Source organism: Bufo bufo, chromosome 5 (genome assembly GCF_905171765.1).
Source record: "Bufo bufo chromosome 5, aBufBuf1.1, whole genome shotgun sequence".
In the NCBI taxonomy this organism is placed as follows: Eukaryota; Metazoa; Chordata; class Amphibia; order Anura; family Bufonidae; genus Bufo; species Bufo bufo.
This window is the reverse complement of record NC_053393.1, coordinates 541,539,512-541,565,550: the sequence shown is the minus strand read 5'-3', so window position 1 is coordinate 541,565,550 and position 26,039 is coordinate 541,539,512. Positions and strand designations below refer to the sequence as shown.

At 39.7% G+C, this 26,039-nt stretch overlaps 1 protein-coding gene across 1 annotated transcript in view; it reads left to right on the top strand.

Moving 5' to 3' along the window:
• CRHR2 (corticotropin releasing hormone receptor 2) overlaps positions 1-26,039 on the top strand; it is a 325,375-nt gene that overhangs the window by 58,229 nt on the left and 241,107 nt on the right. The window contains exon 2 of the mRNA XM_040431314.1: positions 10,076-10,169. Coding sequence (XP_040287248.1) covers positions 10,076-10,169 — 94 coding nt within the window. The remainder of the gene's footprint in view (positions 1-10,075; positions 10,170-26,039) is intronic.

Sequence of the window (26,039 nt, the reverse complement as noted above, 5' to 3'; positions counted from 1 at the left end):
TAACTGGAAAAAAAAAAATTAAAATGGAAAATCTGCCAAAAAAGTGAAATTTTGAAATTCTATCTCAATTTTCCATTAATTCTTGTGGAACACCTAAAGGGTTAACGACGTTTGTAAAATCAGTTTTGAATACCTCGAGGGGTGTAGTTTATAGAATGGGTTCCTTTTTAGGTGGTTTCTATTATGTAAGCCTCGCAAAGTGACTTCAGACCTGAACTGGTCCCTAAAAATTGGGTTTTTGAAAATTTCAAGATTTGCTTCTAAGCTTCTAAGCCTTGTAAGATCGACAAAAAATAAAATATCATTCCCAAAATGATCCAAACATGAAGTAGACATATGGGGAATGTAAAGTAAAAATAACTATTTTTGGAGGTATTACTATGTATTATTGAAGTACAGAAATTGAAACTTGGAAATTTGCAATTTTTTACATATTTTGGGTAAATTTGGTATTTTTTTATAAATAAAAATGAATTTTTTTGACTTAATTTTACCAGTGTCATGAAGTACAATATGTGACGAAAAAAGACTCTCAGAATGGCCTGGATTAGTCAAACTGTTTTAAAGTTATCAGCACTTAAAGTGACACTGGTCAGATTTGCAAAAAATGGCCAAGTCCTTAAGGTGAAATAGGGCTGAGTCCTTAAGGGGTTAAGGTGGTCATACGCATTGGGGAAAAAAATAGGCTATATCCACCCAATTTGGCAAGATAGTGACAGTCTAATGATTATAGTAATGCTCTTCTGTCCCCTGAAGCAAAGAGGGTTGCAAAATTTTGGATTTGGAGACCACCATCACCTCCAAAATAGTGTATTTTTCTTGTACCTTCCTGCCTTCCTGTTACAACAGGAAGTGCGGCTCTGGAGCACAGATTTTTAATACTGTAAGGAGAATGCTCATGACCTATAACTGACCTCCTGACATGTAATTTTCTACAGCTATCCATCATATAATGGCTCCATTAGCGAGGGATATGATGTTAATAAGAGTGTTTATTATTAGCGGTGCGTGGGGTTTTCGCTTTGTTTCCCTATGAAATGCGTTAATTAATCCCAGCACTGACTTTCTGCATTCATTTCCCGGTCTGGTCTCTGAGGCGCGCTCGTTTTTGTTTTTTTTTTCTTTTCACATGCCATCGCGTCTCGTTGGTTGGAATTTTTCACCGCGAGGCAATCACGTCTTTCAATACAAATTAAAATGAAATCATATTGCGAGGGAAACTTCTAGGGAAAACCCAAAAGGTCAGGAGGTTGTGATCAAAGACCGGAATGTTTACCGCTCACTGTCAAAATAAAGGTACCGCGGATGTGGATGTTTGCAACCGTCACCGTGACCAGCATTTCTGCTCGAATTAGGGTTGGACTTTCTCTGTAGTTCACCCTGAACCATAACCGCTGCTCTGCTGCTGATACCTAAGAGGCATGATGTAGAGACCCAGTAAAGAAGGAGCAGCTATTGGCACCTCAAAACATAATTACCAATTCCTGAGTAGCTGACATGAAAGCTGGAGGTTCTTTGCCTCTAGGCCTTCCCTTAACAGCTAATATTCCAGGAAAACTCCTTTAAGTATCAAATTAGGCTGCGTTAGAGATGAGCGAAGCTTTCAAGATTTGGTTTGTTTCAGGTTCGCCGAATTTTTTAAACTATTCTACCCGAACCAATGAATGCGAAATATCAAGAGAGCCCAGTATTCTCGACAATACATATGTGTTGTCTGCAGGGTACTCTTACTCATTATGGAGAGCGCCTAGAATTAAGGGTACATGTGCATAGTTTTGCAGGCCAGGTAAATCCCCTCTGGGCTTCCTAAGCCTATCTGATTCCAGCAGATGTTAGACATGATAATTAATATATATATATATACAGTACAGACCAAAAGTTTGGACACACCTTCTCATTCAAAAAGTTTTTTTTATTTTCATGACTATGAAAATTGTAGATTCACACTGAAGGCATCAAAACTATGAATTAACACATGGAATTATATACATAACAAACAAGTGTGAAACAACATAAAATATGTCATATTCTAGGTTCTTCAAAGTAGCCACCTTTTGCTTTGATTACTGCTTTGCACACTCTTGGCATTCTCTTGATGAGCTTCAAGAGGTAGTCCCCTGAAATGGTTTTCACTTCACAGGTGTGCCCTGTCAGGTTTAATAAGTGGGATTTCTTGCCTTATAAATGGGGTTGGGACCATCAGTTGCGTTGAGGAGAAGTCAGGTGGATACACAGCTGATAGTCCTACTGAATAGACTGTTAGAATTTGTATTATGGCAAGAAAAAAGCAGCTAAGTAAAGAAAAACAAGTGGCCATCATTACTTTAAGAAATGAAGGTCGGTCAGTCAGCCGAAAAATTGGGAAAACGTTGAAAGTAAGGGCTACTTGACCATGAAGGAGAGTGATGGGGTGCTGCACCAGATGACCTGGCCTCCACAGTCACCGGACCTGAACCCAATCGAGATGGTTTGGGGTGAGTTGGACCGCAGAGTGAAGGCAAAAGGGCCAACAAGTGCTAAGCATCTCTGGGAACTCCTCCAAGACTGTTGGAAGATCATTTCAGGGGACTACCTCTTGAAGCTCATCAAGAGAATGCCAAGAGTGTGCAAAGCAGTAATCAAAGCAAAAGGTGGCTACTTTGAAGAACCCAGAATATGACATATTTTCAGTTGTTTCACACTTGTTTGTTATGTATATAATTCCACATGTGTTAATTCATAGTTTTGATGCCTTCATAGTCATGAAAATAAAGAAAACTCTTTGAATGAGAAGGTGTGTCCAAACTTTTGGTCTGTACTGTGTATATATATATATATATATATATATATTATATATATATATATATATATATATATATATATACACGCACCTAAAGAATTAATGCAATTATCTAGTCAACCAATCACATGGCAGTTGCTTCAATGCATTTAGGGGGGTGCTCCTGGTCAAGACAATCTCCTGAACTCCAAAATGAATGTCAGAATGGGAAAGAAAGGTGATTTAAGCAGTTTTGAGCGTGGCATGGTTGTTGGTGCCAGACGGGCCGGTCTGAGTATTTCACAATCTGCTCAGTTACTGGGATTTTCACGCACAACCATTTCTAGGGTTTACAAAGAATGGTGTGAAAAGGGAAAAACATCCAGTATGCGGCCGTCCTGTGGGCAAAAATGCCTTGTGGATGCTAGAGGTCAGAGGAGAATGGGCCGACTGATTTAAGCTGATAGAAGAGCAACGTTGACTGAAATAACCACTCGTTACAACCGAGGTATGCAGCAAAGCAGTTGTGAAGCCACAACGCGCACAACCTTGAGGCGGATGGGCTACAACAGCAGAAGACCCCACCGGGTACCACTCATCTCCACTGCAAATAGGAAAAAGAGGCTACAATTTGCACGAGCTCACCAAAATTGGACTGTTGAAGACTGGAAAAATGTTGCCTGGTCTGATGAGTCTCGATTTCTGTTGAGACATTCAAATGTCCGAATTTGGGGTAAACAGAATGAGAACATGTATCCATCCTCTGATGGCTACTTCCAGCAGGATAATGCACCATGTCACAAAGCTCCAATCATTTCAAATTGGTTTCTTGAACATGACAATGAGTTCACTGGACTAAAATGGCCCCCACAGTCACCAGATCTCAACCCAATAGAGCATCTTTGGGATGTGGTGGAACGGGAGCTTCGTGCCCTGGATGTGCATCCCTCAAATCTCCATCAACTGCAAGATGCTATCCTATCAATATGGGCCAACATTTCTAAAGAATGCTATCAGCACCTTGTGGAATCAATGCCACGTAGAATTAAGGCAGTTCTGAAGGCAAAAGGGGGTCCAACACCGTATTAGTATGGTGTTCCTAATAATTCTTTAGGTGAGTGTATATATATATATATTTTTTTCCCCCAGAAATCAAGAGGAGTGCTGTCTAGCCTAGAATAGTAATCACGTATATTAGCTGGTCTCTAATATTAGTTGGTCGGAATAAGATGATAAAAAAAATGGCTAATCGCCGTTTTCATTTTTTTTTTTTCTGTTACACTGTTGATTGCACAGGATTTTTTTTTTTATATTTTAATACTTTGGGCATTTTGGTACGTGGCATTACCTATTATGTTTATTTTTTTTTATTGCTTATAAATTTTTATATGTAAACTAGGAAAAGGGTGTGATTTTAATGTGTATATATTTTAAATTTTTTAATATATTTGTAAAAAAATGTTACCCTTTTTTTTTTTCTTCATTTTTTTAAAATCCCCTAGGAGACTTGAATGTACAATCTTCTTATCACTTCTCCCATAGTCTGTAATGATTTACCACTGCAGTCTATGGGAGCGTCTCTCTGTTCCAGAGTTCCATAGGGATGTATTGTTCTGGTAGCCACGAGCCTTCCTGATGCTCAAGGCTACCCCAGAAAAGGAACGGCTTCCCGAATCTTGGAACGGGGAAGCTGTTCAAGCTCTGGGTGTGCAGCGCTCATGGGGAAAGCCACGGCATCTGAGGGATTTAATGACTGGATCTGGATCACCATCACCACCGATCCCAGTCACTGAGGTCGGGTGCTGGTTGTATTACACAGCCGACCTCCTCCGTTTATGGAGCAGGCTTAGTGCATGAACCCACTCCTTACTCCTAGCAGCGTACTATGATGTAACTGTACGTCGTGGAGCACCAAAGGGTTAAAGAGCTCCATTTTTTGTCTCTGCCTTCTATGGTCAAATGCAGCAGCAGTTGTTTCTGCGGGAGGATGTGGACATTTCCAGGAAATATAGCATTACTGGCCAATAAACGTGGGCCTCAAAAACATGGCAGATTTTTTCCCAAGACAGTGCCACGGGCTGGGTTTAGTTTTGCAGCTTAGCTCCTTAGAAGTGAATGTTGCTAAGTTGCAGTACCACATCCAACCTGCGTACAAGTGTGGCGCTGTTCCTGGAAGAAATAAGCCATGTTTTCTAATCCTGTAAAACCCACTTAATCCCAAGTGTTTGCAGAGGTATGATGCGGCGGTATACTGCGGCAGAGAGCCCGGGAGCACCTGTCATTACAGCAAATCTGAAGTATGCGGAGATCTTACCATAAAGGAGCTTCAAAGAGGGTTATATATGGAATATCAAGAATATGCCTCTTAAATTCAGATATCTATAGGTTGTCAGTACCATGCAAATGTCAACTAGCGATGCATCTGTCACAGGCGCCGGGGGATTAGATTACTCTATTAACACCTTTCTGTATTTTCAGGGTAATGCTGCGGAATATATATAAATATATCAGTGCGGTGGCGGGGGGCTCAACATTTCAACAAAACACAAATCTCCGTACGTGACATACATCATACAGCCATCGAGGCTCAAAGTCCATAAATTAGATGCATGCTACGGGTGATTTTTTAAATCTGTTTATTTATTTTCTATATTCTACTTTTTTTAGATTTATGGGTTTATTTAATTCTTTTATATCTATTAGTTTTTTTCCCATATTTTTCATGCATATTTTGAATATTTTATGTCTTTTTTGTTCTAGCTTTTTTATTTTGACTTTATTTGCCTTCTTCAATTTTTTGTAAAAATGTACTGTACCTGTATTCCAAAAAAAAACAACAATTAATTTAAAATTCCTTATACCGGTATATATTTCAATGCATTTATTTTATTTCTATTTGTTTTAATTTTATTGAATCAGATAATTTATATGCATGGATAATATACTGTATAAGTGATATAAAGATCATCCCAATATTGTACAGATTTCAGTTGTTCCTGCCAAAACAGCTCTGACTCGTCTAGGCATGGACTCCACAAGACCTCTGAGGAGTCCTGTCATGTATCTGGCAGCAGATCCTGTAAGTTTCTCTGGGAATTTGGAGACGAGTCATCACCTTGATGTCTTGGTAACGTTCCTCATTCCTGGACAGGTCCTGCAGTATGGCCGGGACATAATCCTGCCAAGGTTTCCATTGCCCAGATCATCGCACTGCCTCCACCAGCTTGTCTTCTTCCCTTAGCTGGTGCCATCTCTTCACCAGGTGATGCACAGGCTCCCAACCATTCACATGATGTAACGTGATTCATCAGACCAGGCCACCTTCTTCTCATAGTGCACCAGTGCTCCCGACCAATCACATGATGTAACGTGATTCATCAGACCAGGCCACCTTCTTCTCATAGTGCACCCGGTGCTCCCGACCATTCACATGATGTAACGTGATTCATTAGACCAGGCCACCTTCTTCTCATAGTGCATCAGAGCTCCCGGCCATTCATATGATGTAACGTGATTCATCAGACCAGGCAACCTTCTTCTCATAGTGCACCCAGAGCTCCCGACCATTCACATGATGTAACGTGATTCATCAGACCAGGCAACCTTCTTCTCATAGTGCATCAGAGCTCCCGGCCATTCATATGATGTAACGTGATTCATCAGACCAGGCCACCTTCTTCTCATAGTGCACCCGACCATTCATATGATGTAACGTGATTCATCAGACCAGGCCACCTTCTTCTCATAGTGCACCCAGAGCTCCCGACCATTCACATGATGTAATGTGATTCATTAGACCAGGCCACCTTCTTCTCATAGTGCACCCGGTGCTCCCGACCATTCACATGATGTAACGTGATTCATCAGACCAGGCCACCTTCTGCCATTGCTCCATGCTCAGGTTCTGAGGCTCAGATGCCTCCTTAGGTCCATCAGTGGACAAGGTTCCGTCTGCAGATACCCGGCTCCATACACAACAAGCTGCAACGTCCCCTGTGTCCTGACACCTTTCTATCATCTCCAGCAGGAAGGTTGTCAGCATTTTGCTCAGCAGAAGCTCTTCTATGGGCTCTCACCAGACAGGTTGGCCTTCACCTCCAACATTCTCATCTAAGAGCCTTTGAGTGCCCATGGCCCTGTCACCAGTTCTTCTCCCATGGACCACATTTGGTAGTTACTAGAGATGAGCCAAGTTTTCAAAAAATCGATTCGCCAGCTTCGCCAAGAAATTCTATTTGTTACAAATAACTTTTTAACAAATCGCTTTTCATTATATGCAGCAGGCGCAATGAAGGGGAAGGGTTATCGTGCTGCCCCCTCGTCATTTAACCCCTCAGATGCTGCATTCAACACTGATCGATGCATCTGAGACTCACATTCAGCCGCTCATAGGGTTAACCGGGGGTTAAAAAACAAACAAATTATACTCACCTCATCCACTTGCTCGCGGAGATGCTGTCCGCTCCCATCTTGATTGAAGAAAACCCACTGAAGAACCTGTGGCTAGAGTGATGACGTCCCCGCTTGATCACCTGACCGCGCGTGAAAATCTCTGCACGCGGCCAGCGTGATCACGTGGTGACGTCTTCATGCCAAGGTCCTTTGGCGCGTTTTCTTCACTCAAGACGGGAGCGGACGGCCTCTCCGTGATCAAGTGGATGAAGTGAGTATAATTTTTTTTATTTTCAGCCAACATTTTAGAAAAAATTTATTTGTTACCCCGAAGAGCAAGGAAATTCGGCTTTGCAGCAAATTTTTCCTAAACTTCGGATCAAACATCGCCAAAAACAGATATAGCAGAGCCAAATGTATCATTAGATGATTTCAGGATTATGAGTGGTTTTCCACAAAACATTTTCTTTTTAATGCAGCTGCCGATAGCAGACTCGGCTCTGCTACATCTGAATATTTTCTTTTAAGGTGTATTGACTCCCAAACAATTTTACCAGCAAGTCTACAGGTTTGTGCGTGATATAAGCCCGGTAACCTGAGAATCAGCTGCCGCCGCGGCGCCTTATTCCGTCACGATATGCTCCTTAAAATGAATGTATATCATCCCTGGATGGCGATACGTGCGCTCTGTCTGTGTCATGGAGTCGGCTTCACTATCAGCCCCTCTGATCCTGTGATATAAATGGACTGGCACAATCCCAGGGGGTCCCGTTGACAAGTGTTATTAAATCTTCCCAGAGCTGCTACTGAAAACACATGCCGCAGGCTCTCCGCAGCAAGCATGTCTGACATGAGAATAGACGGGTGGTAGTAGTAGTGGGGGTGGTAGTAGTGGTGAGGGTGAGGGGGGGGCTCCATGCTCCGATTTCTGCTCTGCACAACCAAAATAACTGTAAGGGTTAAATATAAGAAAGGAGGATTCTTGTCATGTTCTTCTCTGCTGCTACTGTTCCCCTTATTGTAACCGTGGAATAGTGGCGAGAAGGATTAGTGTGGGTTCAGGTGAGCTATCGGGGGGGAACTGGTGTGGCATACAGGGTGCAGGGAATACATTTACCAGACCCGGTGCCCGCCCGGTGCCTAGAAAGAGCGCTAAAAGAGAGCTAAAGTCTAAAGAACATGATGAGAAAATGTAGATGTAGCAGAGCTAAGTTGGTTATTTAACCCCTTCCTGACCACCACTGTAAATATGCAGCGGAAGTTAGGTCTTTAAAGGCGGCGCCCACTCGTAAGCAGTTGCCAGGTTTCTACAGTTTTACAGAGCAGACACCCAGGGCTACTGTCTGCGATAGGCGATAACACCGATCGCAGGTATTTAACCTCCCAAATGGTGTGGTCCGTTGTGACTATTTCATCTGAGGCAGCTTTCCCCGGGGAGCACTGCACTCCCAGGGCCTGAGCGGCTCCCCTGCGCAGCGATCGGGGGAGACGTTCATTGCTTGCGATGGCCTGGGTCTCTATTAAGAAACCCATGCTATTGCAGTTTTTAAGGAGCCCTGCGGGTGGTAGGTCTCCGGAAGATCTGCAATAAATCGCAATGGTAATTTATTGCCAAGTATGGGAAAAGCGATCTAATAATTGCTTATTATACTCACGTAGCTAAAAAAAAAAAAAAAAAAGGAAAAAAATATGTTTTTAAAGTTCTAAAGATTTAAAAATTAAACTCCCCCTTTCCCCATAATTAAAATAAACAATAAAAAATAAACATTTTAGGCATTTTAGACTCGTCCCAAAACACCCGTACTATTAAAATATAAATATATTTATCCTATATGTTAAATGCAGTAAAGGAAAATTTAAAATGACCGATACTTTGTTTTTTCATCGCCTCGCCTACACAAAACATTGAATAAAATGTGATTGAAAAGTCATATACACTGCAAAATGGTAACAATAAAAACTACAGATCAGCCACAAAAAATGAGCCCTTATAACTATAAAAAAAATGGGGGTCAGAATATGGCAATGAAATGAAATAAATAGGTTTTTTTTTCAAAGTTTTTACTTTTTTTTCAGTGTTAAAACTATATAAATGTGGTAATATCTCTGCCATATCTACACATATAAGAAGTGACAGTTACAAGGAGAGAGCTACAGCAGAAAGGACACGCTACCCTGATCTGCAATACTGAGCGTCCTGCCGCAGAAAGGAAACACCTCCTGAGGTGCAATAGGGAGAGGGATGCAGCAGAAAGGACACACCCCATGAGGTGCAATAAGGAGAGGGATGCGGCAGAAAGGACACGCCCCATGAGGTGCAATAGGGAGAGGGATGCAGCAGTAAGGGCACGCCCTTTTGCTGCAGAAGAAAAGACCCTCCCCTTGAGCTGTCAGCTTGATATAAATCTAGCAGAGCAATGAATCTCTGGGGAGATCTCTGGATCCTTGTGAGGTCCAGGGCTGGTTCTAGCTTTGTTAGAAAAAGGTTGTCATGTCCTATATGATTAATTTTCATTTTTTACAGAGGAGCACCCCTTTAAGTCTGCGATGGAGGTGATTTGTTAGAGCAGAACATTGTACTGCAGAGCTGCTCTTCATACTGTATAAAAAACATGATAAAGGCAATGGAGAGCTCTCTATGGTCTCCCACCTTTATAATAAAAGTATACAGAGACATTTCCCTGCAGAGGGTGTTGCTATAGGGGCGCAGAGGTAGCATTCAGACCGGCTCTGGGGTCTGAAGGGACCCAATGAAGTGTCATTGAAGTGAATGGGTCAGGATTCGGTGAACACTTTGCACCCAGGCGGAAAACTCGTTCATGTCAGAGGCGTAAATGTTTCCAAAATTGAAAAACTATTGTGAAAAGTTCTAATTGACATCATTTGTCCTTCACGTGAGCCTAATTAAGTTTCTGTTCCCTTCAGACAGTCGTCCAGTGCAGGAGCTCGGAGAACCTGTCCCTCACCGATCTCCTGGAGAGGTATTGTGAAGTCCTGTCTGGAGCCCGCAACGTCACAGGTAAGAAATGGACAGGAGGCAATCCCAGTACATATTACTGGTCTATACTGGAAATCTCAGTGGAGCTGGATACAGTCATAAACAGAAACTTACACACATCAATAAAAACAGGGACACGTAGAAGAAGGCATTCTGTTCTCAAAGACAGAAAAGTGACATTAATAATAGGATAATTTATATTCCTTTACATAGGAGGCAGTATTATAGTAGTTATATTCTTGTACATATGAGGCAGTATTATAGTAGTTATATTCTTGTACATAGGAGCAGTATTATAGTAGTTATATTCTTGTACATAGGAGCAGTATTATAGTAGTTATATTCTTGTACATATGAGGCAGTATTATAGTAGTTATATTCTTGTACATAGGAGCAGTCTTATAGTAGTTATATTCTTGTACATAGGAGCAGTAGTATAGTAGTTATATTCTTGTACATAGGAGCAGTATTATAGTAGTTATATTCTTGTACATAGGAGCAGTATTATAGTAGTTATATTCTTGTACATAGGAGGCAGTATTATAGTAGTTATATTCTTGTACATAGGAGCAGTATTATAGTAGTTATATTCTTGTACACAGGAGCAGTAGTATAGTAGTTATATTCTTGTACACAGGAGCAGTAGTATAGTAGTTATATTCTTGTACATAGGAGCAGTATTATAGTAGTTATATTCTTGTACACAGGAGCAGTAGTATAGTAGTTATATTCTTGTACATAGGAGCAGTATTATAGTAGTTATATTCTTGTACATAGGAGCAGTAGTATAGTATTTATATTCTTGTACATAGGAGCAGTATTATAGTAGTTATAGTCTTGTACATAGGAGCAGTATTATAGTAGTTATATTCTTGTACATAGGAGCAGTAGTATAGTAGTTATATTCTTGTACATAGGAGCAGTATTATAGTAGTTATATTCTTGTACATATGAGGCAGTATTATAGTAGTTATATTCTTGTACATATGAGGCAGTATTATAGTAGTTATATTCTTGTACATAGGAGCAGTATTATAGTAGTTATATTCTTGTACATAGGAGCAGTATTATAGTAGTTATATTCTTGTACATATGAGGCAGTATTATAGTAGTTATATTCTTGTACATAGGAGCAGTGTTATAGTAGTTATATTCTTGTACATAGGAGCAGTATTATAGTAGTTATATTCTTGTACATAAGAGCAGTCTTATAGTAGTTATATTCTTGTACATAGGAGCAGTAGTATAGTAGTTATATTCTTGTACATAGGAGCAGTATTATAGTAGTTATATTCTTGTACATAGGAGCAGTATTATAGTAGTTATATTCTTGTACATAGGAGGCAGTATTATAGTAGTTATATTCTTGTACACAGGAGCAGTATTATAGTAGTTATATTCTTGTACACAGGAGCAGTAGTATAGTAGTTATATTCTTGTACACAGGAGCAGTAGTATAGTAGTTATATTCTTGTACATAGGAGCAGTATTATAGTAGTTATATTCTTGTACATAGGAGCAGTAGTATAGTAGTTATATTCTTGTACATAGGAGCAGTATTATAGTAGTTATATTCTTGTACACAGGAGCAGTAGTATAGTATTTATATTCTTGTACATAGGAGCAGTATTATAGTAGTTATATTCTTGTACATAGGAGCAGTATTATAGTAGTTATATTCTTGTACATAGGAGCAGTAGTATAGTAGTTATATTCTTGTACATAGGAGCCGTATTATAGTAGTTATATTCTTGTACATATGAGGCAGTATTATAGTAGTTATATTCTTGTACATATGAGGCAGTATTATAGTAGTTATATTCTTGTACATAGGAGCAGTATTATAGTAGTTATATTCTTGTACATAGGAGCAGTATTATAGTAGTTATATTCTTGTACATATGAGGCAGTATTATAGTAGTTATATTCTTGTACATAGGAGCAGTGTTATAGTAGTTATATTCTTGTACATAGGAGCAGTCTTATAGTAGTTATATTCTTGTACATAGGAGCAGTAGTATAGTAGTTATATTCTTGTACATAGGAGCAGTATTATAGTAGTTATATTCTTGTACATAGGAGCAGTATTATAGTAGTTATATTCTTGTACATAGGAGGCAGTATTATAGTAGTTATATTCTTGTACATAGGAGCAGTATTATAGTAGTTATATTCTTGTACACAGGAGCAGTAGTATAGTAGTTATATTCTTGTACACAGGAGCAGTAGTATAGTAGTTATATTCTTGTACATAGGAGCAGTATTATAGTAGTTATATTCTTGTACATAGGAGCAGTAGTATAGTAGTTATATTCTTGTACATAGGAGCAGTATTATAGTAGTTATATTCTTGTACACAGGAGCAGTAGTATAGTATTTATATTCTTGTACATAGGAGCAGTATTATAGTAGTTATATTCTTGTACATAGGAGCAGTATTATAGTAGTTATATTCTTGTACATAGGAGCAGTAGTATAGTAGTTATATTCTTGTACATAGGAGCAGTATTATAGTAGTTATATTCTTGTACATAGGAAGCAGTATTATAGTAGTTATATTCTTGTACACAGGAGCAGTAGTATAGTAGTTATATTCTTGTACATAGGAGCAGTGTTATAGTAGTTATATTCTTGTACATAGGAGCAGTGTTATAGTAGTTATATTCTTGTACATAGGAGCAGTAGTATAGTAGTTATATTCTTGTACATAGGAGCAGTAGTATAGTAGTTATATTCTTGTACATAGGAAGCAGTATTATAGTAGTTATATTCTTGTACACAGGAGCAGTAGTATAGTAGTTATATTCTTGTACATAGGAGCAGTATTATAGTAGTTATATTATTGTACATAGGAGCAGTATTATAGTAGTTATATTCTTGTACATAGGAGCAGTAGTATAGTAGTTATATTCTTGTACATAGGAGCAGTATTATAGTAGTTATATTTTTGTACATAGGAGCAGTATTATAGTAGTTATATTCCTGTACATAGGAGGCAGTATTATAGTAGTTATATTCCTGTACATAGGAGGCAGTATTATAGTAGTTATATTCTTGTACATAGGAGCAGTATTATAGTAGTTATATTCTTGTACATAGGAGGCAGTATTATAGTAGTTATATTCTTGTACATAGGAGCAGTATTATAGTAGTTATATTCTTGTACATAGGAGCAGTATTATAGTAGTTATATTCTTGTACATAGGAGGCAGTATTATAGTAGTTATATTCTTGTACATAGGAGCAGTATTATAGTAGTTATATTCTTGTACATAGGAGGCAGTATTATAGTAGTTATATTCTTGTACATAGGAGCAGTATTATAGTAGTTATATTCTTATACATAGGAGCAGTATTATAGTAGTTATATTTTTGTACATAGGAGCAGTATTATAGTAGTTATATTCTTGTACATAGGAGGCAGTATTATAGTAGTTATATTCTTGTACATAGGAGCAGTATTATAGTAGTTATATTCTTGTACATAGGAGGCAGTATTATAGTAGTTATATTCTTGTACATAGGAGCAGTATTATAGTAGTTATATTCTTGTACATAGGAGGCAGTATTATAGTAGTTATATTCTTGTACATAGGAGCAGTATTATAGTAGTTATATTCTTGTACATAGGAGCAGTATTATAGTAGTTATATTCTTGTACATATGAGGCAGTATTATAGTAGTTATATTCTTGTACATAGGAGCAGTATTATAGTAGTTATATTCTTGTACATAGGAGGCAGTATTATAGTAGTTATATTCTTGTACATAGGAGCAGTATTATAGTAGTTATATTCTTGTACATAGGAGCAGTATTATAGTAGTTATATTCTTGTACATAGGAGGCAGTATTATAGTAGTTATATTCTTGTACATAGGAGCAGTATTATAGTAGTTATATTCTTGTACATAGGAGGCAGTATTATAGTAGTTATATTCTTGTACATAGGAGCAGTATTATAGTAGTTATATTCTTGTACATAGGAGCAGTATTATAGTAGTTATATTCTTGTACATAGGAGGCAGTATTATAGTAGTTATATTCTTGTACATAGGAGCAGTATTATAGTAGTTATATTCTTGTACATAGGAGCAGTATTATAGTAGTTATATTCTTGTACATAGGAGGCAGTATTATAGTAGTTATATTCTTGTACATAGGAGCAGTATTATAGTAGTTATATTCTTGTACATAGGAGGCAGTATTATAGTAGTTATATTCTTGTACATAGGAGCAGTATTATAGTAGTTATATTCTTGTACATAGGAGCAGTATAATAGTAGTTATATTCTTGTACATAGGAGGCAGTATTATAGTAGTTATATTCTTGTACATAGGAGCAGTATTATAGTAGTTATATTCTTGTACATAGGAGCAGTATTATAGTAGTTATATTCTTGTACATAGGAGCAGTATTATAGTAGTTATATTCTTGTACATAGGAGGCAGTATTATAGTAGTTATATTCTTGTACATAGGAGCAGTATTATAGTAGTTATATTCTTGTACATAGGAGGCAGTATTATAGTAGTTATATTCTTGTACATAGGAGGCAGTATTATAGTAGTTATATTCTTGTACATAGGAGCAGTATTATAGTAGTTATATTCTTGTACATAGGAGGCAGTATTATAGTAGTAATGTCTTCTACATAGGAGCAGTATTATAGTATTTACATTTGTCTACATAGAGAAAACTTTACATATGTTTAAAGTCATTCTGTCACCTGGATTTTGCCTATAGAGCTGCGGATATGTGCTGCTAGATCGCCGCTAGCACGTCCACAATATACCTTCCCCATAGCTGTGAGTGCTTTTATTTAGGCAATTTTTTTTAATTTATATATATGTAAATAAGGCAAGTGAGGAGCCCAAGGGGCTGTTACTAACCTTTCTGGAGCCCGGCACCACCCGCATCCTCCGAATCTGCTCCTTGCTCCCGGACATCATAAAGTTAGAGCGCCGTAATCTCGCAGCTAGCGCATGCACAGTTCGTTCCCTGAGGCTGAAGCCAGAACAGGGAAGGAACACTATGCCGGCACTGACATGCCGCATACTCGCACATGCGCGAGATTACGGCTCTCTAACTTGGTGACCTCGGGGAGCAAGCGGGAGATTCTGAGTATGTGGGGCGGTGCCGGGCTCCAGAAACGTTAGTAACAACCCCTTGGGCTCCTCACTTGCCTTATTTACATATATATATATATAGAATCGTTTTTTTTGCCTAAATAAAAGCACTCACAGCTATGGGGAATGTATATTGCGGACGTACTAGCGGCGATCATGTCCGCAGCTCTTTAGGCAAAATCCAGGTGACAGAATCTCTTTAACTTTTTTTAAGATATTTAGTGAAGATTATTACACCAGTGGCTGAATATCTTAGAAACTTGTAATGTCCATTGTTGTCACTGCTCCTTCTCCACCATTATCTTCTGCTCATACAACCGTTTTACTTGCCAGCGAGTGAAAATAAGCAAACTCAGATTAAAAGGAGTATTGGAAGCATTTTAAATTATTATTGTTTATTATTGAAGCACCATTATTCCCTGGCGCTGTACATATGATAAGCGGTGCACATACATGATACAGACAATTGCACTAAGCATGAAGAAGACGAGTTACAGACTGGTACAGAAGGGGAGAGGGCCCTGCCCGCGAGGGCTTACAGTCTACAGGGTGTAAGATAAAGCTAGTAAGTTCTGCATGTTGTACCTATTTTTGCTTTAATAAATTGCTACTTTTTACTTTTAATGATTACCAGAGTCCTGCTGGTATTGACATGTTGGATTTTTTAACTGGTTATAAAAAGATTTTTTTTTTTTCAAGTAAAAGACTGAAGCCAGGGCATGCTTTTAGGATACATCAATAGTATATGGATTTTTGGTTAGCAGCGGTGGCCTGTCATGCTCTGAGGCCATTTATAGAAGAAGAGCTCTGAATGACTCAAACAAGTCTTCTCTGCCAGAATACAAAAGGCAAATCAAAGTGAATGCAACTGTGCTTTTATTTTTCTGTGTATTTTTTAATTTTTTATTTTATGCACTTATATAGCGCTGACATATTCTGCAGCACTTTTGCAGACATGATCGTCACACTGTCCCCAATCGGGGCTCACAATCTAAGTTCCCTATCAGTCTTTCTTTGGAGTGTGGAAGTAAACCCACGCAAACACGGGGAGAACCTACAAACTCCATGCAGATGTTGTCCTTGCTCGGATTCGAACCTAGGACCCCAGCGCTGCAAGACGCCGTGCTGCCCACTATTTGATTTAATTTTTAGCACAAAGTTACCATATAATGTAATGAAACATACCCAGAATTCCATGGTGATGAATTGCTTAACATATTCTGATAGTAGTCCTTTTTTTTTGTTTGTTTTTTTATTTAGTATCGAGCTCCAAATATCTAAAGACATAAAGGAAAGGATACGTTTTTGACTTCCTGCAATCACCACTAGGGGGAGACTCAGACACTCAGCGCATACTGTTTATACCTTGAATAGGAAACTCTAGAGCTCCCCTAGTGGTGATTGCAGGCAGTTACAATGATTTCCTTTATGTGAAGTGAAACAGGGCATTTAGAGGGTAGAAGATAGATCAAGAAATTCAATATCACAGACATTTTAAGACATGTCTTCATAAGATGTGAACATTTACCACCCCATTAGACAATCACTGATGCTTTAGATTCACTACTAGCAAGCAGAGATCTTGAACATACCATGACACAAGGTTAATTGACATAGACTTTTTAAAGATGAACCTATACTTTAAGGAAATTGTGTTTTTTTTATAATTAGTTTTTAGTAGATAGAAATCCTAATTGGCCTCGTAGTAAACCTCACGTATTCATGCTGTTTAGGTTCACAATTCCACCTTCAGCCACCACTAGGGGGAGTAGATGGTAAATAGTTGTACACATGCTGTATGCAGTGAGCTCCCCCCAGTGGTGACTGCAGGTAGTCATTATAATTGTGTCACGGCGAGAAGAAGAAGCAGTTTAGTGGCAGGACCCATAGCAGCTGTCTACCTCTTATAGGCAGTGGCCCCCCTGGTCTTATGATATGATTTATTTCCATACAGTGTCAGTCATTCCCTGTTAATAATATGATTTATTACAGCGCAGGCCCCGGTTGGTAACTCGCATCTTAAGAAAATAAATATATAAAGGAAATGACAGCAGAAAAGTAAACCTTGGAGCTGCCATTACCTAATACTGCGGGTCTGGTGTGTTCTGTCAGACAGCTTGTATATTCCGTCCTGATCCTGTATTTATGTTCTTCTGAGCGCTCTTACCCAGTGAGCCATTCTGTAACCTCCTCTCCGGGAGTCTCCTCGTCTGTGCATGTGAGTCCTGGAGTCCAGGGCGCCGGGAACTCAAGGATTCATCATTCTACGTGTCGCAGCTTTCTAATAGACTTTGTGTTCTAATCCCTTAAATTCTCTGCTGCCTGTCAATGAATGAGGACATTCTAGTGTCATCTTATGTCAGAGGGCTCACTGGGCCCTCGGGCGACAGGGTCTGGGTGTGACTGCTACCTCTGCACTCCCTATAAAAATCACCCTGCCTCCAAAAACTAATTATTATCTACGGACACCGATACAACCATTTATTATGCAAGTTTCTCCTACAGTTTACATTACTCTCCTCTATTATAGTGTCATTTTACTGATTGCAAGATCTCTGCTTGCTATCAGTGAATTAAAACATTTAGTTTTATATATTAAGGGCTGACACCGGTGCAGAGATGTATTATGCAACTTTCTAATACGCTGTGTTCCCATTCCTCGCCATTTTCAAGATATCTGCATGCTGTCAGAGAATGGAATCATTATTGATTGCATCCAGAGGCTGAATACGATGCTTCCTTTTTTGTGGGGAAAAATTGTCCATTCTAATAGCATTGGGGTGGAATCGTAAAAAAAAACTAATAAAAACTAAAAAACCTAACATTCCAGCTGTTTGGAATTTTTTGTTTTTACGGTATTCTCTAAGCCGTCTCTAACTGACCTGTCCTCTTCATTCTCTAAGTCATTGCAATTACAGCACTACCACATTTATAAAGTTTTATTACTTAAAAACATTTTTCAAATTTTTATTTTTTTTCTTTGTGATAGAATAGATGTAGTCTGACCACCATAAGTTTTTTTTTTTATATTGACATCTACAGAGCTGTGTCAGGGCTCATTCATGTTTTTCATAGATACCAATTTTGGGATGTGTATGACTTTTTGATAACTTTGAATTCATTATTTTGGCAGGTGAAACGACCTGAAAATGGGGAATCGGCCATTTAGATTTTTTTCATTATGCCATTTACGGCACAGGATAAATACTTTTATATTTCAATAGTTCAGGCATTTTGGGACATGGTGCAAATAATCTTTACCTATTTTTATTGTTTATTTATTTTTATTTGTCAGGCCTCACGCACATGATTGTATCCATTTTGCGGTCCACAAAACACGGTTGACTTTCTTGTGATTTCTGTGTTGCACCCGTTTTTTCGGGACCTATTGACTTCAATGGGTCCATGGTCTGCATTTTGCAGCCAAGAACAGGACATATTCTATGTATCTTTTTGCGAAATGGACACATGGATGCAGACAAGACATTGGTGCCATGTGCAGTCCGTTTTTTTTTTTTTTGCAGACCCATAGAAATTAACAGGTCCGAGTGCTATCCAGCAAAAAATTCGGATCAGACACTGATACAAAATACGGTCGTGTGCATGAGGCCTAAGATCGAGAAGGGGGGGGTGAGTTTTTATATCTTTTTATTTATTTCATATTTTTGAAAAGTGTTTATTTACTTTTTATTACATTTTTCATCCCCCTGGGGGACCTTAACATGCAATCGGGTTCTCCCATAGACTGCTTCACGCAGATCTTGATAGGTTCTTAGCTATAACAGACCTCGGAGCCTTCAGAAGTCCTGAGACTGCCACAGCAACCGAACGGCTCTTGCGATCTCGGAAAAAGACTGCTCGGATGACCCAGTTGTAATTGACTATGGCAGGCATGCTCAACCGGTGGCCCTCCAGCTGTTGAAAAACTACAACTCCCATCATTCCCTGACAGCCTACAGCTATCATCCTACAGAAGGACATCGTGGAAGTTGTAGTTTTACAACAGCTGGAGGGCCACAGGTTGAGCATGCCTGGACTATGGCATCTGAGGAATTAAAAGTCTGTGATCGGCGTTATCCCCGATCACGTACTCTGCCACCTAATGTCTGCTGTGTAAAATAGCAGGCACCTAGCAGCTATGCCATGTTTAAAGACCCAACATTCACTGTACGTGTGTGCTTGATGTCAGGAAAGGGTTAATATTAAATGTTGTTAGCTGGACTTTTATATTTCAGATACACCCGATCTCCCAACCCCAATGATCCAGATTACTGAGGAGCCCTAAAAGGGTGAAGCGCGATCCTGGGGTGTTGACGAAATGACTAAATTCTTCACATAAAGCCAGAAAACGTCATTCTGACCCATCTGATTGCCCGTGACGGATTATTATTCTGCTGACCCAATAAACCCTTAAAGGGATTTTCCAGGTTTAGATAAATAACAATCACTGTGAAAATAAAAACGTAGGAGTAGATACAATTGTATCCAGTCTAGACGATGCTCTGCCAGCAGAACAGCCTGGACTCCGGACTGATACATTGTAGCAACTACTAGAGAATTCATATATGCAGCTCATAAAGTATTGTCTAGACTGGATAGAGTGACTGACGGCAAGCAGATCTGAAGTAGCGGAATCCATAATCAGAAGGTTTCAAGTACAAGTCTGAAGCTAGGACTGGCAGATTTCATGCACTACAGAAAACAAGCATGGGTTGGGTCTTGGCAGGCAGTGACTAAAAAAAAACAACCAGTAATGAGATCTGATCCACAAAAAATACATCTATAAGAACCTCATGGTCCAAAGATCCTTGCATGAGAGTGCTTTGAGGGTTCACCGCATCTGGGTCTGGGTGCCACCACAGTGGCCCTTGGCTGCTCCACTTACAGGTCCCGTCTCCTGCTTTGTACCTCCACACAGGCTGCAGCCTGCTTGTTGAAGGGTGTCTGAGCAATAAGCTCCTAGTCTGCTAGTTCCTGCTAAGGTGTGCCATATTTCACTCTCTGCCAGTGTACTGACCTTCACCTGCTTTTTGAATTCTGACCCTTCGCTGCCTGTTCTGTACTCGCTCTCTTTATTGACCATTCTCTGATCACCCTAACCTCGGACGGTTTTCTGGATTTCAAGAACTCTACCTGCCCAGACCTCGGCCTGTCCCTGTCTAAGATTCTGCTTGACCCCTTGGTGCTCTGCACTCCTGTCTTTGGCAACGGGTCATGGGTCAGCCATCAGATGAACAGAAACTACTCCAAGAGGGATTAGCCTGGAGCAAACAATGTCCAGATCCCTGTATAAGGGTGAACAGCAGGGGTCTGCCAGGAAAACGCCATTAGGAATAGCCCTAAGTTGAAGGAATAGCCCTTTTGGTTGGCACAGTGGTTCCAAACCCACTGCCATAACACTGAGGTACTGGCTCTTTAAGAAGTAGAGTGACGACATTTAGGGCTGGTACCCGTGGTGCAGGCATCAGTGTAGCTGTTATTATATGCACTAAATCAGGGGTCTCAAACTCGGCCGGAAATATGGGCCGCACATAGAGAACATTTCCAGTTGATGGATTACCCCTTGTTGATACAGACTCTTGAATTCATGCAGACCCTAGATCAGCCCCCAAATTTATACAGACACCAAATCAGACAGCTGCTACCCCTACAACCCCCACCCAACCTTAAAGTCCCCTAAATTCAGACCTTTTGACACCAAAGCAAAAATGCACAGAGGTGCCCCTCTATAGTGCCAAGCCATAGTGCCCCGATAACAGTGGCAGCTCCAGTCACCCCTGAAGCACCAGCCACATTCCCCCTCTTAGGGCTCATGCACACGACCGTATGTATTTTGCGGTGTGCAAAAACGTATCCGCAAAAAAATACCAATGAACATCCGTGTGCATTCCGTATTTTGAGGAATGGAACATCCGGCCCCTAATAGAACAGTCCTATCCTTGTCCGTAATCGGGACAATAATAGGACGTGTTCTATTTTTTTGCAAAACCGACATACAGAAACGAAAACCACACGGAGTAACTTCTGTTCTTTTTGCGGACCCATTGAATTGAATGGTTCCGCATACGGTCCGCAAAAAGAACAGAACAGACATGGAAAGAAAATACGTTCGTGTGCATGAGCCCTTACAGTCACAATGCTTCCCTTAGAGCCAGACATAATGTCCGTTCTGTCACTGAAATGCCACCAGAGGGCGCTCACGGGTGACTCTGCGCCTGCGCTAATCTCAGCACTGATCGGTGGAGCTATTGCATTATGTGAGTGGTTAGCAAATTGGGAACCAGTGGTGGGGTGGTCATCCAGAGGGAAATCCTCTGACAGGGGGCGCACTGGGCTCCTAACACCTTGTTCTAGACATTTTAGCTCCATTTTTCTATCGCTTTCATCCATTGACAGACTCGGCACTGCTATATCTGTCCATCACCTTACAATATCCCTGACTCATCACATTTCACGCCCACTTTAACTTGGGCAGAATTATGTTCCAGGTTTCCATTAAGCGTAATCCAAACAGCCGCAGTCCTGCTGATTATTTTTGGTGGGCGCTGTAGATGTTTTTCCCCTGCAGGCACCAGACGTGGCGGTGTAGTGGTTGGTATGTGCCGCCCCTCTCCATCACAGGCTCTCTTCTGTGAGTGTTGTCACGAGCTGAGGAGCTCTGCTTCCAGCTTATTTGGATATGATCTGAAGTTTTTCACTTTGCTTATTTTTGCTTGGTCTACTTCACACCTCGGATTATTTTTCTATTGGTCTAGAACGTTACGGTTATGTCATCGGGACACGCACACAACATGGCGGGTGATTAGCCGCTCGCTCACTTGACACAGCGCAGGATTGGTATATTGTTACACAGCACCTGCACTAGACCCCGGCCCGCCCGGCATCAAAGATGGAGACGGAAACAATCTGTAGTAAAATGGAAAGTGTAGGGGAATCTGTCACCAGAAGAGAAGGAGAGAACATTCCCCATAAGTGGAGCCAACGGGGGAGTGATGTCCAAGCCACTAATACCGCAGCCGAGTAGTATACCTATTATCTATCTATCTAGGAGGAAATTTAGACTATCACTACTCATTTTGTAAATTTGACGTTTGGCAGACGGGCCCAAATAATTTTGTACAAAATATATTTGTTAAGAATCTAAAATGTACTAAACAAGTGAAGGATTAATATTATAACCTTTATCATTATCATGACATTTATGTATCTATTTGGTTTGCAGAGTGCTGTTACACTGTATTTGTGTGTGTGTGTATTTAGCCAATGCAACGTGCTGACTGACCCCCTTTTCTTTGCTATCTATCTATCTATCTATTATCTATCTCTCTATCTATCTATTATCTATCTATCTATCTATCTATCTATCTATTATCTATCTATCTATCTATCTATCTATCTATTATCTATCTATCTATCTATCTATTATCTATCTATCTATATATCTATCAAATAAAATAAAATAAAAATCTAATAAAATCAGCTTTATTGTCAGGACTGAATACATTTTATCATTGCCAAAGCAAGTGGGAAATAATTGGGTAGGGTTGGGGGATGGGGACACGTCCAGGTTGGGGGTATAGGAGTCCATGGTATATCAGGCTCCTCTCAGTCTATGGCAGGCAGTAATATATTGTGCTGCTATGGCCGCTGTGTTCTCCTCTTCCCCCAGCAGTATGGAGAGTCTCTCTTCCTCCTCCATAGAGGTGAAGTCTGGGCAGAGATCAGACAGTCTCCTGAAGTCAGTCTCCCTCACTGCTGAGTATTTGGGGCACCGCAGCAGGAAATGGGCCTCATCCTCCACGGCCTCCTGGTCGCACTGCTGGCACCGTCTGCTCTCCATGTACAGTACCTCTGTCGGTGACGCCCGGATTCAATGATCAGGCTGTGGGCGCTCAGTCTGTAGCGGCTCAGGATCTGTCGGTCTCTTGGATTGGGGAGTTTCTCCAGATATGGGGCAGTTTGTACTCCCTCTGCAGGCTCTGGTATACTGTCAATATACTCCTCTTTGTACTTGTGTATCGTCCTCTGGATTTCGCCCTTTGTCAGGCTATATTGGTTGGTGGCTTGGGCAGGCTGGGTTTGGGTGACTTGTTGCAGGGTGCTTGGTTTTTCTGGGGCTTCTTGGTGTAGCAAGGCTTTGTGATGGTAGGAGCAAGGAGTGCTGCTATGAATATGGACTCTGAATAATAGCGCCCTCTTCTGGACAGCAAAGTAGAGTGGGAAGCTGCCCAGTTCTGCTCGACAGGCGCTGTTTGAGGTGCTCCTGTGGACCTGGAGAAAGTGTTTGCAGAGTTCTAGGTGGAATAGTTCTGTTGGCCCAGAGTCCCACTTTGCCCGGGCTGGGTACATGTCTGGGCCCCAGACTTCGCTGCCATACAGGAGGATTGGGGCGATGATGGTGTCAAGGATTTTAAGCCAGACGGTCACCGGTGCTTTAAGGTGATACAGACGCCTTCTGATGGCATAGAAGGTTTTGCTCGCCTTGTCTTTCAGTGTTTCCATGGCTTTCTTAAAACTCCCTGATTGGCTGATTTCTAGGCCCAGGTCGGTGTAGCTGTCGGTTTCTGAAAGTGGACGGTTGTTTAGGAAGGGAGGACGCCCGGCTGCTTTCCGGTTTCTTTTCTGGAACACCATGATGTTGGTATCTATCTATCTAGACAAAAATGTATATACTGGGCAGCACTGCAGACAAGGCAGAGAAGCGGAGTGCCAGTGGCTATGGAAGCGATCCAACATCCAGATAAATCTAAAAATGAGAAATTTCACGACACTTCCAAAAATAATGTGTTTATTACAACAGACGCGACGTTTCAGTCCTCTCTATGGAACCTTTCACTGCTTGAAAAAGGTTCCATAGAGAGGACCAAAATGTTGCGTTTGGTGTAATAAACACACTATTTATTTTTGGAAGAGCCGTGAAATTTCTAATTTTTATATCTATCAAACAAAGAATGGCAGCAGCACAGTCAGTGGTGAGGTTGGGTGCAATCCCTCCTGGAATTCAGGCAAAAATCCATAGACAGTATCCAAAAACAAATGATGAGGCAGCACTCCAATATCTGTGAAGGGTGTTAGACCCATTTATTTCCCAGTCGCAATATTTCAGCCTCATCATTTGTTTTTAGATATCTATCTTTCTATCTATCTAGACAAATGAGAGATGAAATGGGCAGCCCAGCAGTGATACAGTAGCAATGGAGTGCCAGCGGCTTAGAAGGCGATCCACCAACAACAAAAAGAAAAAAGAAAATTCCACGGCACAAAATAAAAAGTGTGTGTTTATTCACCAGACAGCAACGTTTCAGTCCTCTCAATGGGACCTTCCTCAAGCAGTGATGACTATCTATCTATCTATCTATCTATCTATCTATCTATCTATCTATCTATCTATCTATTATCTATCTCATATCTATCTATCTATTATCTATCTATCTATCTATCTATCTATCTATCTATCTATCTATTATGTATCTATCTCATATCTATCTATATATCATCTATCTATCTATCTATCTATCTATCTATCTATCTATCTATCTATCTATCTATTATCTATCTATCTATTATCTATCTATCTATTATCTATCTATCTATCTATCTATCTATCTATTATGTATCTATCTCATATCTATCTCATATCTATCTATCTATCATCTATCTATCTATCTATCTATTATCTATCTATCTATCTCATATCTATCTATTATCTATCTATCTATCATCTATCTATCTATCTATCTATCTATTATCTATCTATCTATTATCTATCTATCTATTATCTATCTATCTATCTATTATCTATCTATCTATCTCATATCTATCTATTATCTATCTATCTATCTATCTATCTATTATCTATCTATCTATTTATCTATCTATTATCTATCTATCTATCTCATATCTATCTATCTCATATCTATCTATTATCTATCTATTATCTATCTATTATCTATCTATCTATCTATCTATCTATCTATTATCTATCTATCTATCTATCTATCTATCATCTATCTATCTATCTATTATCTATCTATTTATCTCATATTTCTCTATCTATCTATCTATCTATCGATCTATCTATCATCTATCTCTATCTTTCACTTTCACTTTGTGTAATGTGCAATTACTTCTACAATTGCATGTGGAATACAAAAGATAAAATAAAAATGTACAGAAAATACCTGGAATGATTTCCTCTCCCAGCATTTATATTCTGACAGATAAGAGGATGTGACATGATTCCATTTCTCTTTTTACATTATTGCATTTACAGGTGAAACTCGAAAAATTAGAATATTGTGCAAAGTTCATTTATTTCAGTAATAAAACTTAAAAGGTGAAACTAGTATATGAGACTCCTTACAGGCAAAGCCTTTATTTGTTATAATTTGGATGATTTTGCCTTCTAGCTTATGAAACCCCAAAGTCACAATTTTGAGGTCCCCTTTGCTCAGGGGGTATGGATTAATTAGCTGACCAGAGGGTGACACTTTGAGCCTAGAACATTGAACCTTTTCACAAAATTCTAATTTTAAGCTGCATTACTGAAATAAATGGACTTTTGCACGATATTCACATTTTTCGAGTTTCACCTGTATTTATTTTACATATTAAGTGATTTGTCTGGAGCACCACGTGGGAAGCGGCAGGGGAGAAAAGGGGTTATTGTGACTTCTATTGTTATTTTACCAAATTTACTGCTGCCGCTCAGGTTTTTATTTTTCTCAGACAACCTTCTTAGCTACTTAAGAGATTCAGCAGAGT